At 49.9% G+C, this 16,202-nt stretch overlaps 1 protein-coding gene across 5 annotated transcripts; it reads left to right on the top strand.

Annotated features, from left to right (window-relative positions):
* The first annotated feature begins 2,020 nt into the window (after positions 1 to 2,020).
* On the top strand, positions 2,021 to 15,488 carry DPF2 (double PHD fingers 2). Of its 5 annotated transcripts, XM_060158681.1 has the most exons (13): positions 2,021 to 2,140; positions 2,988 to 3,056; positions 6,642 to 6,802; positions 7,181 to 7,288; positions 7,615 to 7,778; positions 8,626 to 8,718; positions 8,898 to 8,976; positions 9,483 to 9,524; positions 10,539 to 10,676; positions 10,804 to 10,932; positions 11,084 to 11,196; positions 12,072 to 12,153; positions 14,185 to 15,488. In XM_060158681.1, the coding sequence occupies exons 2-13, from the start codon at positions 2,998 to 3,000 to the stop codon at positions 14,259 to 14,261; spliced, it is 1,245 nt and encodes a 414-aa protein (XP_060014664.1). In that variant the 5' UTR covers positions 2,021 to 2,140; positions 2,988 to 2,997; the 3' UTR covers positions 14,262 to 15,488. The 5 variants fall into 5 exon arrangements, with proteins under 5 accessions (XP_060014664.1, XP_060014667.1, XP_060014666.1 ...); XM_060158684.1 differs by lacking the exon at positions 9,483 to 9,524; XM_060158683.1 differs by lacking the exon at positions 2,988 to 3,056 and having other exon boundaries at positions 2,027 to 2,140.
* Positions 15,489 to 16,202: the final 714 nt, after the last annotated feature.

Below are 16,202 nucleotides of genomic sequence, written 5' to 3'. Positions count from 1 at the left end.
TGTCCTCTTTCAAAATTGGTTTCTTTTATTCAAATATTAAGTTTTTTGAGATTCATTCGTGTTGTTGTGTAGCAATAGTTTGTTCTTTTCAACGTTGTTTAATCCACTCTAGCACTGTGGGCATTTGGGATGCTCCAGTTTGAGGCTATTACAATTAATGCTGTTGTGAGCATTCTCATACAGGCTTTCCCATATATGTATCCACGGACAGAACTGCTCAGTCATGGGGTATGTGTGAGCTCAGCTTCAGGGCTCGCACACTGTCTTAGACAGTTCAGGCTGCTGTAACAAAGTACCACAGACAACAGACATTAACTTCTCAGTTCTGGAGGCTGGGAAGTCCAAGATCAAGGTGCCAGCAGATTTGATTCTTGGTGGAAGTCCACTTCCTGGTTTGTAGACGTCTGCCTTCTTGCTGTGTCCTTACATGGCCTTTCCTCATGGAGAGAGATATTTCTGGATTCCTTTTCTAATTAGGGCACTAATCCCATCATGAGGGCCCCACCCTCAGACCTCCTCTAAATCTAATAACCTCCCAAAGACCCCACCTCCAAATACTATCACACTGGAGGTAGGGCTTTAATATATGCATTTGGGGGTCACAAACATTCAGGCTGTAATGCATACTTTTGACTCCTGCTTTGGAGCCACCTGTGATACCCACAATCATTTGGGGGTACAAGAGTGCACCAGGATTGTTGCTGGGTGTCCTTCCAAGCCGCTGATGCCTATTCTGCAAGTTTGCGCAAGGTAGGCAATGAAAATACCTCTCAACTCTCATCTGCCAAACGTGATTTTAAGGCACAGTGATGGTAAGATGTGTCCTGATTCTGAAATATTAAAATGGGGGTGGGGCGGGGAATAGGTGCATCTTAGAATTGCTGAAATAAGATATATTACCAGGACCAAAGACCAAGCCCTGGGGGCTCTGACAGTTACAGGTGGAAGAGAGGATGGAGAGCCAGCAAAAGAGGCTGAAGGTAAGCCTCTGTGATAGCATAGGATAGCCTCTTTGTGAAGGTGTGCCAGTGTGATAGGGGGACAGCCAGAGGAGTGCATGTCTCAGAGACCTGGAGAAGAGTTTGAAAAAGAAGGGAATGGTCAGTGGTGTCATGGGGGTTGATAGGCTGATAAGGACAGAGAGGAAATCTCTAAATCTGTTGAAATGGAGGTTGTGGTGTCTTTGTTAGAAGATGTTTCAATGAACGGGGGGAACAAAATTCCCATTAAACGGGGCAGAAAGAGACTTGGAAATGAGTCAACAGAGATATGGAGTATAAACAGAGTATGTGTTTTTATAGGGTGAAAAGAAATGGGGTGACAATCAAAAGCAGAATGGGCTTAAGGAAGGGCTCTGATCTTTTTCAAAGTCGTATCTGTAGATGAATTTGCGTGATTCAATAGGGAAGGAGAAATGAATGGTACAGAAGATAGTTGCAGGAGGGAAGTTCTTCATGGAGGTTACGAGCTTGGGAGTAGGAAGCAAGGGAGAAGAGGCGGGCATCAATTAAGTTGGTGGCTTGATATGGTGGCAGGAAGGTAGGGGAACTTCTGTCAGACCCCCAATATTCAGGTCAAAGATCTGCCAGGTTCTGGGAGTTAACTTCGCCCTCCCTAAAATGGGCACATGTTTGGCAGCCCAAGTGGACTGTTCACTCCTCTTACCTTCGAGTACCCACCACCCCCAGGCCTGTAAGTAAGGGTAAAGGGTTAACCATGAGGTTAAAGAAAGGTCGGCGAGGTAGCAGGACGCAGGAACTCTATCTAGGCCACCTCTGGGCCTGCCAGTTCTCACCAACCTCTCACCTTCTCATTTTTGGACGGGCCCAGACCCTCTCTCTCTCCTCCCACTCCACCAGATGGAATAGGGAGAACTGGAGCCGGAGTCTCGGGACGCGCGCCCGTCTCCGTCGCGCCTGCGCATTCGTCCCTCGTCTCCATGGCCCAGGAGAACCTGCAAGTATCTCGTACTCCGTCGCTCGCTCTCGGGCGCGCGCGCCCGGGCGGCGCCTGCGCAGAAGGACGAGGAAACTGGTTCCCCGTGCGGCCCCAGCGCCTGCGCGCTGCGGGCTCCGGGCCTCTAGGCCTGAGGGAGAGGAGCCGGGAAGATGGCGGCTGTGGTGGAAAATGTAGTGAAGCTGTGAGTGGTCGTTTCGATCTCTCCTAGGCCGGGAGGTCTTGTAAGGGGCCTGGGAGCAGGGGGCGGTATGGGAAGGGACGAGGCGGAGAGAAGGACGTGCCCGGGAAGGCATTGTTGCGACTCCTACTGGGGAGGGCAACAGGAGACTCCAGAGAAGACGTTGCGCTTCTTTGGAAACTTGTGGAGGCCCTGAGGGTGGCCCACAGGAGCCCCTAACGGGCAGCCTCCCTGTGGGGCTATGCGGTCTGGGCGCTGCCTTCATGCTGAGGGTTTCCAGAGTATGGCGCCCTTGTTGCGTACGAGAGACGGTCCCGGGTTCGCTCCCGAGACGTCTCAGTCCGGGGGAGCCGGGCAGAGGGCGGACCCGGGAGTGGCCCGGCCGCCGACCCCTTCTCATCGGCTGCACGCAACCGGCCCTGGAGGAGCGGGCTCGGCAGCCCTGGCGCTGTTAAGCACTCTGGGCTGTTTTATTCTAAACAGCCCCGTGATGTTCCGGGTGGCGGAGGGGGCGGCGGGTGGTCCTTGAGTATCAGGTACCCGAGACCAAAAATATTCTTGGGAAGAATTTGTTGAGGAGCAGATACAGAGGGAAAGAACTTCAGGGAATAGGGCCTTTGCGCCGCCCAATCCCAGCCATCCAAAAGCGGGCATTGGACGGACGCGGTCCAGGCCGCCCTGCCGCCCAGAGGGGCATCTAGGCCGTCCGTCTTCGCTGTGCAGTACTCTTGGGCTAGGCAGATTTCGAGCAAGGTTAAAGTTAATGGTTGTTGGGTAAATGGAGAATGGCCTGTTAGCTGTGAGTTAAAGATGCCTTGGGACTTGATGTAACCCAGCCTCCTCCCTGCAGAAGAATCTGAATGAATTTTGCAATGGGTTCATGCCCCCCGTGGGCGAATACAGCAAGCTCCTTTGATGGGTAAGTTTGGCTGGCTGCAGAGGTAGGAAAATTGAGAGCTGTCTGGGTGTCTAGTTTTGGATTTTGACTGAATGACAAGGTAAAGGTTTGGGAACTCTTCTAAAGGACTCACAGCTTCTCATCTGTCTTTGTGGTGGGCTGAGCCCCACTCTTCCCAAGAGCCTTTTTAAGGGTACATTTGCTTCTCTCCCTCCCCCTGCCTGGAGCCTTTTCTTTGAGAATGCTTTCCCACTTCCATTAAGCTAAGTGCCTTCTCCTTCTCCTCTTGTGGGTTGTTGTTGTTTTTTTTTAACTTGCTTTCAGCTCCATCCTGCTGCCTCTTTCAGCCACCCCTCCTCCCAACGCTATTATCTTCCTCTCTGATCTGCCCACTCCAGTTTCCCCAGCTCTCTCTTCAAGCTGACATTTCCCTCAATTTAGGAATGATGCTGTTGATCCTTATATAGTTATCCTTCCTGACTCAGATGTTCTTTCTTTGTTTCCCTCCCTTTCTCTTTGTTGACTCCCCCTGTCCCATCGTAAGGGGAGGTTTTACACAGGTTTCATGCTTCTCGAAAAAGAATCTAAGCTTCTACTTTGGAAACCTTACTGTACTGGGGGAATGTCAGACTAGCCTAGGTTTAAGCGTTATACGTAGTGAGATTCTTTATGTTGGAAGACTTTCATCGGGGAAATAGGGGTAGCAGCCCTTTTGTGTGATGTTAGAAATGAGGGTTTGGCCATTTAAGTAGAGCATGACTTATTTCTCTTTAAAGAACTGTAGAGATCGTGAGGGTCACCAGCCACTGGTTCCTGAATACCAGTAATGAGAAACCAACTTTCTCCTCCTCAGTTCTAGCTGTAGAGAGCTGTGGACCACAGTGAATACATTTCCCTACAGAACTTGCCCTTTAAGAAGGGACTTGCCGGCTTCCTGTACCATATTCTCATCCTGGAAAGAGGTGCTTTTCTGGCGCTTCTCTTGACCATGGTGTGCCTAGTCTTCTGACAGCTGAGGTTATACATCGAGGTCAGGACTACTAGCTCATCTTTTCTGACTTGCATTTTGTTCTGGGAGAAGAATTTCCCTGTTTATAAATTTTATGTCCCTCCCAAACGTGGTGTCAGAATTGAAACGATCTTTAAGGGGTCTTACTAGGGCAAAATAATGGTGTAAAATAGCTATGTTTGCTGACTGGTTTTGAAATCCTCTGAGTTAGGTAACGAGATCTGGAGAATGATGTTACCTTGAAATTTCTTGAAATAGGACCCTTAGATTCTTAAGAGATCTCTCTCATTCTCTCTTGCTCGTCAGATCCTCTCTTCCTCCAACTGGTGTTTCATTCTCAGCTCTCTTACTCACGAGACAGTTTGCCCCACCTTCCGAAATCCCACTTAACTCTCAAGAGCTCTGATAGAACATCTCTCATCCATCCCCCCCACCTGTTTCCAGCTTCCTTCTTCTGACTTTGCAGCTCTCAGCCTGTCTAGCCCTTCCTTCCATTTGACTTACAGTGTCAGTGTCAATTCTCATCAGTGGAAACAAAGGAGCTGCTGCACTCAGCCTTGTTTATCCAGTTTTCCTCTGTTTAGTGAGGACATGGCTGCCTCCTAAAGGCGAGCAAATATGAACCTGTTCCCTTCGCTCTACTGTCCAATACAGGATTCATGCCTACCTCAAATTACAGTCAGTACAGCGTGTTGAATCAAGCCAGGCTGTCTTGTGGTGTCACAAGATGTGTGTGCAGTGTGTGTCTTTTTCAGCTGCTGGGAATGTGCTAAGCTGTGCCTAAGTGGTCTATTGTGGCTGCCCAGTAAAAGCCCCCCTCAGATTCCAGAGAAGGGTTTGTTGCTGTAGCTTGAGTTATGGACATAAACAACAGAAGACCTCGGTTCAGCTTCTTTTGCTAGGAGTCTCCCTCTTGTAGAATATGTCAGAGCTTATCTAGTTCAGCCTCACCAATCAATAGCATAGGAACCTGAGGTCCATGTAGGTTGATTAAATGTCCACATTTATGTGGTGACTTGCAGCCAAGCCAGGTCTTTTTAATCCTTAGTCAAGATGCTTCAGACACCATCGTGGGTACTGAGGATATTGTGGGAAAGAAATCATCTCTGCCCTCATTTTGTTTATTTTGAGATTGATTGGATATATAAATGTGAATATAGTTAAAGTTCCCATACTAAAGTACTTGTTAAACCCTGAAGCATGAGAACAAGATTGGTTCTATATACATGCTTCTTAATTTATTTACTTTTATTTTTGGCTGCATTGGATCTTCGTTGCTGTGCGTGGGCTTTCTCTAGTTGTGGTGAGCCGGGGCTACTCTTTGTTGCAGTGTGCGGGCTTCTCATTGCGGTGGCTTCTCTTGTTGCAGAGCACAGGCTCTAGGTGCACGGGCTTCAGTAGTTGTGGCTCGCGGGCTCTAGAGCGCAGGCTTGGTAGTTGTGGCGCACAGGCTTAGTTGCTCTGTGGCATGTGGGATCTTCCCGGACCAGGGATCAAACCCGTGTCCCCTGCATTGGCCGGTGGATTCTTAACCACTGCACTACCAGGGAAGCCCATACATGCTTCTTAGAACCAGATAACTCCTGGCACTGTGCAGTTTTGCAGCTTTTTAAAGCACTTTAAAAAATCAGATTTCAAATTGAATCTTTTGAGTCCAAGAAGTTTCTTTCCTAAAAAATTTGATGGTGTGAGAATGGAGAATGTCCTAGGATAGGCCTTTGAGCAAACAGGTTTTATATCAGTGTAATGGTACTCAGTAGAAAGTAGGCTTCGAGAGTGTCCAAGTATTTTCTGATGTTTTCCATTTATTGTAAAATTAGTATATAGAATTAGTTGGCTAAACACCTAGTTTAAAGTTAAGAAGATATAAAATGGCACATAGGAGAAAGTCCCCTAGTCACCTGGTTTTTCTCCTTGGAGGCCTACAGTTTCTTTTCCACCAATTGGCTACATAAATGGTGGCATCCTATAACACTGCTCAGCCCTGTACCTTTTTTTTTCTAGTTGTCTTGGAGATTGTTTAATGTTAGTACACGAAGAGTTTCCTTTTTTTTTTTTATGGCTAAGTAGAATTTCATTGTATAGATAGTTTGTATAGATAGAGTTAGTATAGAGTTTGCTAAATATAGTTCCATAAGTCTCCCAGATCTTTTTGAATTCTTTTCTCATTTGTAAAAAGGAGCTGACCTCTGCTTCTCAGAATCCTGAGGGTTAAGAGAAATAGCATCTTGGCTAGCACAGGGTTATACTCTTGAGAGGCACAGAATGAACATTATTTTCTTCCCCTCTTTGTGGGTTAGACTAAGGTCCGCTTAGACACATGATGAAATCCTGTGTTCCTGACGGTAATTTATTTGTAAAGTACCTTTCCTCATAATGACTTAGTAAAGGGGCTTGGTGTCCCGTGAGGCAGAAATGGTAGCAAATGAAAGCAGAGTGACACTCTCCAAGTCCCTTGAGCCTTCTAGAGAAGCAGATGGCAAGTGAAAGGGATAGCTCAGCACCAGCCCCACACACACACGCACACACGCACACACACACGTGCGCACACACACACACACACGCGCACACACACCTGATCTTTGTCTTTCCTGCAGCCTTGGGGAGCAGTATTACAAAGATGCAATGGAGCAGTGCCACAATTACAACGCCCGCCTCTGTGCTGAGCGCAGTGTGCGCCTGCCTTTCTTGGACTCACAGACCGGAGTAGCACAGAGCAACTGTTATATCTGGATGGAAAAGCGACACCGGGGTCCAGGTGAGGGTCCACTCAGGAGCACAAGGAGGAAGAAGCGTCCTCATCTTAGGTGATGAGCAGCTGAAAGGGTTTTCCTTACTGCTTTCCACCCGTGGATGACTATAGTCTTCCCATGATTAGAAGCCCAGGGAGGATGAAGCATCTTTGTTTTCTGCAGGCTGCACTGCTGAAGCTCTTGTTGGGCTCCTGGAGAGCTATGTGTTAGCCAAGGCCTCTGAGCTTACATCTGTTTTTCTTATCCGCACCCCGTCCCCAGGCCCTCACTGTCCATATTCCTCCCTTGCTCTAGAACTCAGTCAGGGCCTACTCATGCAGAAAGTGTTTGGTATTATTTTCTAGGGTTAGGTCTTGACTTCTCTCTCTTTTTCCCTTCCACAGGATTGGCCTCTGGGCAGCTGTACTCCTACCCTGCCCGGCGCTGGCGGAAAAAGCGGCGAGCCCACCCTCCTGAGGATCCAAGACTTTCTTTCCCAACTATTAAACCAGGTAAAGCACACTCCTCCCTGAGCAGGGGCGTAGCCTGCTGTGTAGTAGGAGGCCTGCCAATCACCTGTTACGTACCAGGCCCAATGCTAGATCCTAAAGACGCTAAAATGAATGAGATGTGATTCCTTCTGTAAAGAACTCAGTCGAATAGAAGAGACAGGTAAACAGATAAGTTATGGTGCCAAGTGAACCACGGTGTCTTGGTTCCTGGGCAGCCAGAGACCAGAAGACAGTGACTGGCTAGTGGCTGATCTAGCAATGTATACACCCGGAGAGGTCTGCTTTCCGCCCTTCTGAGCCTCGCCTCCTCCTGGCCTTGCCTGCAGACACAGACCAGACCCTGAAGAAGGAGGGGCTGATCTCTCAGGACGGCAGTAGTTTAGAGGCTCTGTTGCGCACCGACCCGCTGGAGAAGCGAGGCGCCCCGGATCCCCGAGTTGATGATGACAGCCTGGGCGAGTTTCCTGTGACGAACAGTCGAGCACGGAAGGTACAAGATTAACACTGTGGTTAAGGGAACTTTGATGGAAATCAGTCTCCTCTTCATCAGAGGCCACCCAGTAATCAGAATAGAAGTAGAAGCTGTGGGGCTGGAGGCAGCCACCTGGACTTCTGTTCCTGCTCCATTCCGTAATGAGAACTTCATTGTTACCTTCCAGTCTTTCCTGCTCCTTTCCTTCTAACTACAGACTCTCATTCATCTTCTGTTGCCACCAAAGTTTTTTGGTGCCTGGGGTTACATGGGGGATGCAGACCTGGTCTCTGCCAACAAGGAAGATAAAACTGTACATAAAAATAATAAGAGCTAAAAATATGCCAGGCACTGTGCTAAGTGCTTTTCCATCATCTTCTCCAGTCTCTACAACCTTATGAAATAGGTATTGTTGCCCATTTCACATATAGGGAGACTGCAGCAGATCAGTGAAAAAAAAAAAAAAACTTCCCACCAGGCCACCCAAGTAAGCAGGAAGGCTCTAATTTAAATCTGGGAAGTGAGGTGTCGGAAGGGAACCACCACTAACACGCACCTAAGGTGGCAGATCGGAGGCAGGAGAGGCCACAGCTACTTGGGGTATCAGGGAAAGTTTTATGAAAACATGGGGTTTGATTTAGCCACTTGGAGTTGATGGGAAAGGCATTCCAGGCTAGGGGAGCAACATGAAGAGAGGCGCAGAGGAAGGAGAGCCCAAAGCACTGAAAGAACAGCAGTGAGGAGTGAGGCTGGAGCAGAGGGGCCAGGTCACAGAGGAGGTTCTGGGCGGCCTCGGCCAGTCCCATCATGGGGGAGCTTTTGGATGTTCCTTATTTCTGCCCATCCTAATCTTCTGTCCACTCAGCGGATCCTAGAACCGGATGACTTCCTGGATGACCTCGATGATGAGGACTATGAAGAAGACACTCCCAAGCGTCGGGGCAAGGGGAAGTCCAAGGTGAGGGGCCGAGTGCTGCCTGCAGCCTGGGGGCTCAGGTAGCCTGCAGAGTCCCACTGTTTTATTGCTCGTTGTTGCCATTTTCCCTCTTGAGTGAGATGAGCAGCCAGCTTCCGGGAGAGTCTAACTCCTCAGGCCTAGACCCTTTATTAAGGGCTTTTTTTTGCTCTTCTTCACAGGGTAAAGGTGTGGGCAGTGCCCGTAAGAAGCTGGACGCTTCCATCCTGGAGGATCGAGATAAACCCTATGCCTGTGACAGTGAGTGCCTCACGAGTGGGTGGGTAGTCCTTGCCTTGGACCCAGCTCCTCAGGAGATGAGAGGAGGGGAGGTTGTGTCCTTGTTCAAAGTGGTAAAACAAGCCTGGACTCTTGTCCTGCCTGCTGCCTGGTTCCCTCTGAGATCCCTGAGAGGCCCTGGCCTCCGCTACACGGTGGGTGAGCCCTGCATGCTCTGGGGGAGATTGCCGTCCTCGGGGTGGGGGTACCCGTGAGGGGCACACACAGCAGGCAGGGTTGGCCTCAAATAGGTGGCATCCAGGTCTGCTGGCCCCAGTCAAGTCAGGGCCCCAGGAGTCCGACACTGACTTTTTCAATGTCTGTGCTCTCTCCCCCTTTTCTCTCTCTTGCCCACTTCTGTCCCTCCACCCTGGGAGCACCATCACCGCTGGGGTTTCTCTCTCGTTTGCTCCGCTTTCCTGCTGCTGCCGCACCTGTCTCAAGTGTATCAAGGCCTTCTTCTCATGACTTTTCTTTCTGTCTTTCAGATAGTTTCAAACAAAAGCATACCTCGAAAGCGCCCCAGAGAGGTAGCTCTCTCAACTTTTCAGACTTTTGGTTTTCCTATCCCTTTTTCCCTCCTCCCTTGTTCCTGCCTATCATCTGTGATGCTAGTCGTAAAGTCTCTGGAATGGCATGGGGACAGGAGCAATGGGCCTTCTGTGTGCTCCGCCCCTCACGGTCCTGGAAGCTGCCTTTACCACTGCTTGTCTCCCACAGAGTTGCTCCTAGGGCTGCTCGGGCCCACTGCATGGGGTGGCTTCAGAAGCATTCAGGAACCCGTTACAAACAGATCCCTCTGCTCCCCCTTCCCCAGAACAGACACAGTGGTCCGCTAACGTTCCCCACCATCCCGCCACCCCCTCCTCCCATCCCTTCCCTGTTCCTTTCCTGCTGCCCCCTGCTCTTCTTGGTATCACTGCTCAGAACTGCGAGATGCCTCGTGGGGATCTGCTTCCCTTGCTGGTTGGGGGGTGGGGGGTCGGGCAGGGCACTGATGTGGGAGTGTCTTTGAGTTTCTTTGGGAGACAGCTACCCCAGCAGACTCAGTTGGTAGGTTATCCCCAAGAGATCCACCCCCTAGCTCCTTTATTTGGGCAGAGATGGGCTATGTTATATATGGAGTAGCGTAAGCCTCCTTCATTTACTGAGAGGTAAAAAAGTTTGGAGTCTCTGCTACCTTTCTTCCTTCCTGCCATATTGCAAGACTATAGAAATTTCCTCTCCCTCCTGACCTGGAGCTCCCCAGACTATTCCCAGGGCAGGCGGTGATGGGGCAAGGGCTCAGCCTCCCAGACAGCCTACGTGGAGGAGTAGAGGTGGCCGTGGGCTGGAGTTTAGTAGGGAGAAGAGCCATGGAAGCTGGAGAGCCCCAGGCCTGATGTTCCTGGCCACGGGGAGGCGGCTGTCACTAAAGGCCTGTCCCTGAGCAGAGCTGATGGGGGTGATTACCTCTGCCTCAGGTGGAGCCCACAGCTTAGAGGGGCAGGGATGTGGCACTCTGGGATCCTGACACCTTTCTCTGCAATCTTCTCTGCGCTTAGTTTGTGGAAAACGTTACAAGAACCGACCAGGCCTCAGTTACCACTACGCCCACTCCCACCTGGCTGAGGAGGAGGGCGAGGACAAGGAAGACTCGCAGCCACCCACCCCGGTCTCCCAGAGGTCCGAGGAGCAGAAATGTAAGCTGCTGTCAGAGGCAGGGCAAACAGGCGTCGGCCTGGTTATGAAAAGCCCTCCCTGCAGGGATGTTGAGAGACCCAGAGGCCCACATGGGTATCATGAAAGTTCTTCCCTTTCTCCCTGTAGCCAAGAAGGGTCCCGATGGATTGGCCCTGCCCAACAACTACTGTGACTTCTGCCTGGGGGACTCCAAGATCAACAAGAAGACAGGACAGCCCGAGGAGCTGGTGTCCTGTTCTGACTGTGGCCGCTCAGGTACCTCCAACCCAGGGCCAGGGCAGCCCTAGCCGGCACCCAGTCCCCGAGGGGCTCGTGGCTTGCCAGCATCCAGCGGCTGTCACAGTCACCCAGGTCACCTCGCTTCTCCCTGACCTCCGGCTGCCTGTTTCACTCGCTCCCCCCACAGGGCATCCGTCCTGCCTCCAGTTCACCCCCGTGATGATGGCAGCCGTGAAGACCTACCGCTGGCAGTGCATCGAGTGCAAGTGCTGCAACATCTGTGGCACCTCCGAGAACGATGTGAGTGTGTTGTCCCGTCCCATCCCACCCCCGCCCCCAGCACGCTTCTGCTCAGCTTCTACTGTACTTTCCACCCGTGGGAACTTTGATTTGTTGGGCAGGTGTTCACTGAGTACCGACTTGGTGTCAGACACTGTTTTAGGCAATAAGCACGCTAAAGGCAAACAAGGTCCCTGCTTTCGTGGGGTTTACGTTCTTGCGGGAACAAGCAATAAGCAAGGAAGTGGGTGACGTTTTTATGCTCTTCCATGAAGAAAGTGAAAGCAGTAATGTGGCAGAGAGTAACTAGATAACTGATTCAGATAGAGACGCCTTTTCTGAGGAGGTGGTGTTGGTGTTGAGGTTTGGGTGATACAAAGGAAACAGTTCAAGATTTGGGGAGAGAGTATTCCCAGGAAAGAGTAGCCAGCAAAAAGGTCTAAAGGTGGACACACTGGGTGGATTGAGGCCCCTGTGGCCGGCTGGAGCCCTCCTGCAGTGGGAGAGCAGGTAAAAGATGAGGCTGGAAGGCGGGTGCCATCAGCTCTGAGAGTCTAATCAGGAGTGATGTGGTTTGTCTTACGTCTTAAAAAGGTAACTCTGGCTACTCTGTGGAGGACAGATTGGGAGGGAACAATGTGGAGGCCATGAGATCCGTTAGGCGGCTGGTGGCGTCCAGGTGGGATGACAGTAGTGACTCTGTCTGGGTGGAAGTGGACAGCAGTGATTTTCTGTCCAGAGGGTCCCATGTCTGTTCTTACTGCCATCTATCCTGCCCCTCCTGGAATTAGCAGTCGTGTCTGCAGAAGCCCTCCTTCCTACCTGTCCTCAGCAGCCCAACTGAGGCCCATTAGTCATTCACCTCCCCCCTTCCTCTTCCATCTTGCCTTCTCTAGGACCAGCTTCTCTTCTGTGATGACTGCGATCGTGGCTACCACATGTATTGTCTCACCCCGTCTATGTCTGAGCCTCCTGAAGGTAGGTTTCCCTGATCTCTTACTCAGGACAAGTATTTTATTAGTAACTTGGAAAATCGCCTGTACGGTTAAGTGAGTTCTCGTATCAGTGATACATTCTTTCAGATTAGGGAGTAGGCACATTGCCTTCACTCAGTTCAGAGTGCTTTCCTAGCATTGCAACTTTGAGGCTTTAATGTTTGTACATTATCACCAGATAACATTTACAAACACAGAAAATCGACAGCCTGAGAGAAAAGAGATGCTGAGCAGAGAATAATTACCAGAAGGAGAGATTTGTTTTCCTCCAACAAGTCTAAGAAACTCAGTTCGTAGCTTGTCTGACGCGAGACTAGTTTTAGCACTCCATTCTCGACAGATGTGAGCGTTTGTTTCTGCCAGTGTGGGGGAGGGAGTTGAACCTGGAGCCTGAGTGGGTCACTCTGGCCCTCCAGCAGTGCTTAACGATGCTTCAGGTTTATGGAAGGTCTTCGACAAAACCAGTGGTGACACCAAAAAGTGGCTGCCTCGCTGCAAGTCCTCTTCCAGCCAGGTGTCTGTGCCGAGGCCCCTCCTTTATAGAAATTCAGAAGCTTACTCAGGAGGACACAAATGCCTAGTAGCTGTTACTGTGACAAAGGACGTGGGCCAGCATTACAGGCAAGAGAAGGTAGCTCACTGTCATGTGGGCTGACTCGTAGTGTAGGTCAGACTGCTGTCACCCCCTAGAGAAGGAGGCCACTAACAAAGTCTGAGGTCCTGCCGCAGCTGCAGGGGAGCACTCGGCTTTTTCATCTGTCATCCCGCGTTTATAAGTTTCATCTGTCATGCCATGTTTGAGGAGAAGTAGTGTGTTTTGGGGGTTTTTAACCATAAAATACCAGTTCACAGGCACAATTCTACATTAACTGTAGAAAGGCTTTCCTAATGACGTGCTGTCAGACACTGAGGTAGTGGAGGGTTGCAGGCAGCTCGCGGGGGGGCCCCGTAGAGCCATCAGATGGTCTAGGCTCTAGGTCAGGGGTTTGCAAACTGTGACCCTCTGGCCAAACATAGCTGCAGCTAGTGTATATAGCTCACAAGCTAAAAATGACTTTTACATTTTTAAAGAGAGTTTTTTTTAAAAAAAAGATATGGCTGAGACTGTATGCGGCTCACAAAGCCTCAAGTAGTTAGCGCTCTCCGGCTACTTACAGGAAAGCTCATCAACTGCTGCGTGTTTACCTTTGGGTCAGAAAGGATCTTACCTTTTTGAGAGTCTCATATCTCTGAAGAGCTGATAAAAGCTGTGGATTCTTTCCCCCAGAATAATGTTCGAATACACATATGTACAATTATGCTTATAACTTCAAGGCATAAAGGGCTAATTTTCTTTCTCAAAAAAAAAAAGCATAGAAGAATCCAACCATAGCAAATATTAATAAACAAGGTATGAGCTAGTTATTTTTCTCATAAGGGACATTATTTCCTGTTTTTCTATGAAACCAGACTTGGGTCACAACAAGTTGGGTCATCATAGTTGGCCCCCTTTCCTCTGATTGGGTCCTCAGCCTCTCTCAGGCACCTAGTGATGGTGGGGAGCCCTTCTCGTCTTTCCGTGGTCTTCACAGAAAGCTGTCTTATGTGGAATCAATATTGGTTTCTCTAGAGCCTCTATTCATGATCTTTATTCTAACCTTTGGGGCCATGAGAATGAAGTGTGGTTCTTCTGTAATCACAAGTTTAAAGCTTTTTAAAGCTTTAAAAAAGTTATATCTACCCAGGTCCCCTTTAGTGATTCTGATTTAATAGGCCAAGAGGGCCTGGGCATCTATATTCTGAAATAGGCCTCTAGGCGATTATTTCTTATATCTCCATTGAGAATTATTTTTCATGATATTTGAAGACCTAGAGTTCCTCCCTGCTCAGGATAACTGTGAAACTTTGCTACTGCAGAACATCTCCCATCCTGCCTGTAGCCAATCCTGCTACTGGAGGTGAGGTATGGGGAGTAGAAGAACAGCAGATGAGGATTGTGCGGGGCCCCTCCTAACCCCGTTATGCTTCTCTGCAGGAAGTTGGAGCTGCCACTTGTGTCTGGACCTGCTGAAGGAGAAAGCTTCCATCTACCAGAATCAGAACTCCTCTTGATGTGGCCACCCCCGATCCCCCATACATCTAGGGCTGTTTCTCTCCTGTGTTTCATACCCATCTTCCCTTCCTAATCTCTTTCTCAAGTCCAGAGAACCTCGGGGAGGTCGTGCCAACCTGCCTTTGGCAGCAGCAAGCTGAGGTGGCAGCTCTGACCGCCTCTGGCCCCAGGCCCTCAGGGAGAACGGAGCATCACACTGCCCCAAGGCATACCTGTGGGCCCAGCTTCTCACTGTTCTCCATGAAGTGCATTCACTCTGTCTGCCTTGGGCCCCGGCCCTGGTATTCACAGCGTTCAAACCGTGTCCTCCGAGAAAGAGTGGGAGAGCAGCTCACTTCTCTCAGCTCTGCCTCCACTCTGGTCCCCAGGGTTTTCCCTTCCCCTGGAGGTGAGCCAGGCTGGGGCCTCTGCCAGAGCAGCTGGGAGTGAGAACTGAGCAAGCTTGCAAGAAGCTTCCGGTGCCCTCTGTGCTGCTTAGCCTCACAGCCTCCTTCCCCCAGAGTGGCTCTCTGCGGCTCTCTGTTCCTGCTACCCAGGATCCTTTGCCTGAGCCAGGATGCTCTTGGTCACCCTCCTGGCTCTATCCCATTCCCACCACTCCACCCCAGGGGGAGGAGCAGCTTCACCTGATTGTTCCTTGTGCTTGCCTGGCTCACTGTCACAGGCCCTGGTCTCTAGTGACTGAAGCATTCCCCACCCTTGTTATTTCCTGTCTTCTGCCTCCCCTCCTCATTCCCTTTGGTTTTGTGGGGAGAGGGGAAGCATTAGGGGGCCAGGCCAGCAGCTTGGGGGCCACAGGGAGATGTTGGACAATGTGCCTGTTTTTTAACTCGATGAAAAAGCCTACCTCCGAAATCCCCTTTTAGTTCTTCCTGGACCTGGGCATTCAGCTCCTGCCCTTAACTGAATTGGGAGCCTCTGCCTCCTGCTCTGTGTATCCTGGCTCCTGGGTGGTGGGGAAGCCACATAGACATCCCTTTCTTCCCTGGCACACTCGCTAGCAGCTGGTAAGGTCTTCGCACCCTGATTCTTCAGTTTTCTGCCTGGTGACACATTAAGTAGTGGGGCGGGGACAGTCCATGCCAGGACACCCTGGAGTGTCCTTCCCCTTGGCTGTGGGAAGGCCCTAATTCACTGTCACTTTGGAGTTGAGGTGTATTTTTTTTTCTTTCTTTCTTTAGTTCCTGTATACTAAGCATTAGTACAAATAAACATTTTTACACAGAGCCCTCTGCTGGATTGTTTATCTCCAAACTCCCTTTCCTGGTTAAGGCCACTTCATCCTAAATCTTTCTTCCTTAGGACAGTGGCTTTTTTTGTTTTGTTTTGCGGTACGCGGGCCTCTCACTGTTGTGGCCTCTCCCGTTGCGGAGCACAGGCTCCGGACGCGCAGGCTCAGCGGCCATGGCTCACGGGCCCAGCCGCTCTGCGGCATGTGGGATCTTCCCGGACCGGGGCACGAACCCGCATCCGCTGCATCGGCAGGCGAACTCTCAACCACTGCGCCACCAGGGAAGCCCAGGACAGTGGCTTTTAAATGTTTTGAAGCATAGCTTTTACCCCCAATTAAAATTTTTGCTTAAGCTCAATAGATTAAGTTGATATAAAATTGGGTATTTAATTTCTTATGTAGATTATAACAATTTTTTTATAAAGAACAATGAAGTTTTGATTAATACAAAATTTGGGTTAAAAAATAACTTTAAAATCCTGTTTATTTCTGTATTTTTGTTGGTTTGGAGGAAATTCTGCTGGATTTGTATATGCAAGTGGTGACAGGTTTGTAACAGCTGACCTGGCGATTTCAGATACTTAAAAATAGGTCCAGAAGCTTGATTATAATGACAGGAAAATTAATGACATCACAGTGAAACACATGAAACCTTTCTGCACGAGTAATGAACATGAGCAGAGAGATACCTCAGCCTTGCTTGGCTGAC

Source organism: Lagenorhynchus albirostris, chromosome 9 (genome assembly GCF_949774975.1).
Source record: "Lagenorhynchus albirostris chromosome 9, mLagAlb1.1, whole genome shotgun sequence".
NCBI lineage: Eukaryota > Metazoa > Chordata > Mammalia > Artiodactyla > Delphinidae > Lagenorhynchus > Lagenorhynchus albirostris.
Note: the sequence above shows the minus strand (reverse complement) of the source record. Positions and strands in the feature narration are given on the sequence as shown.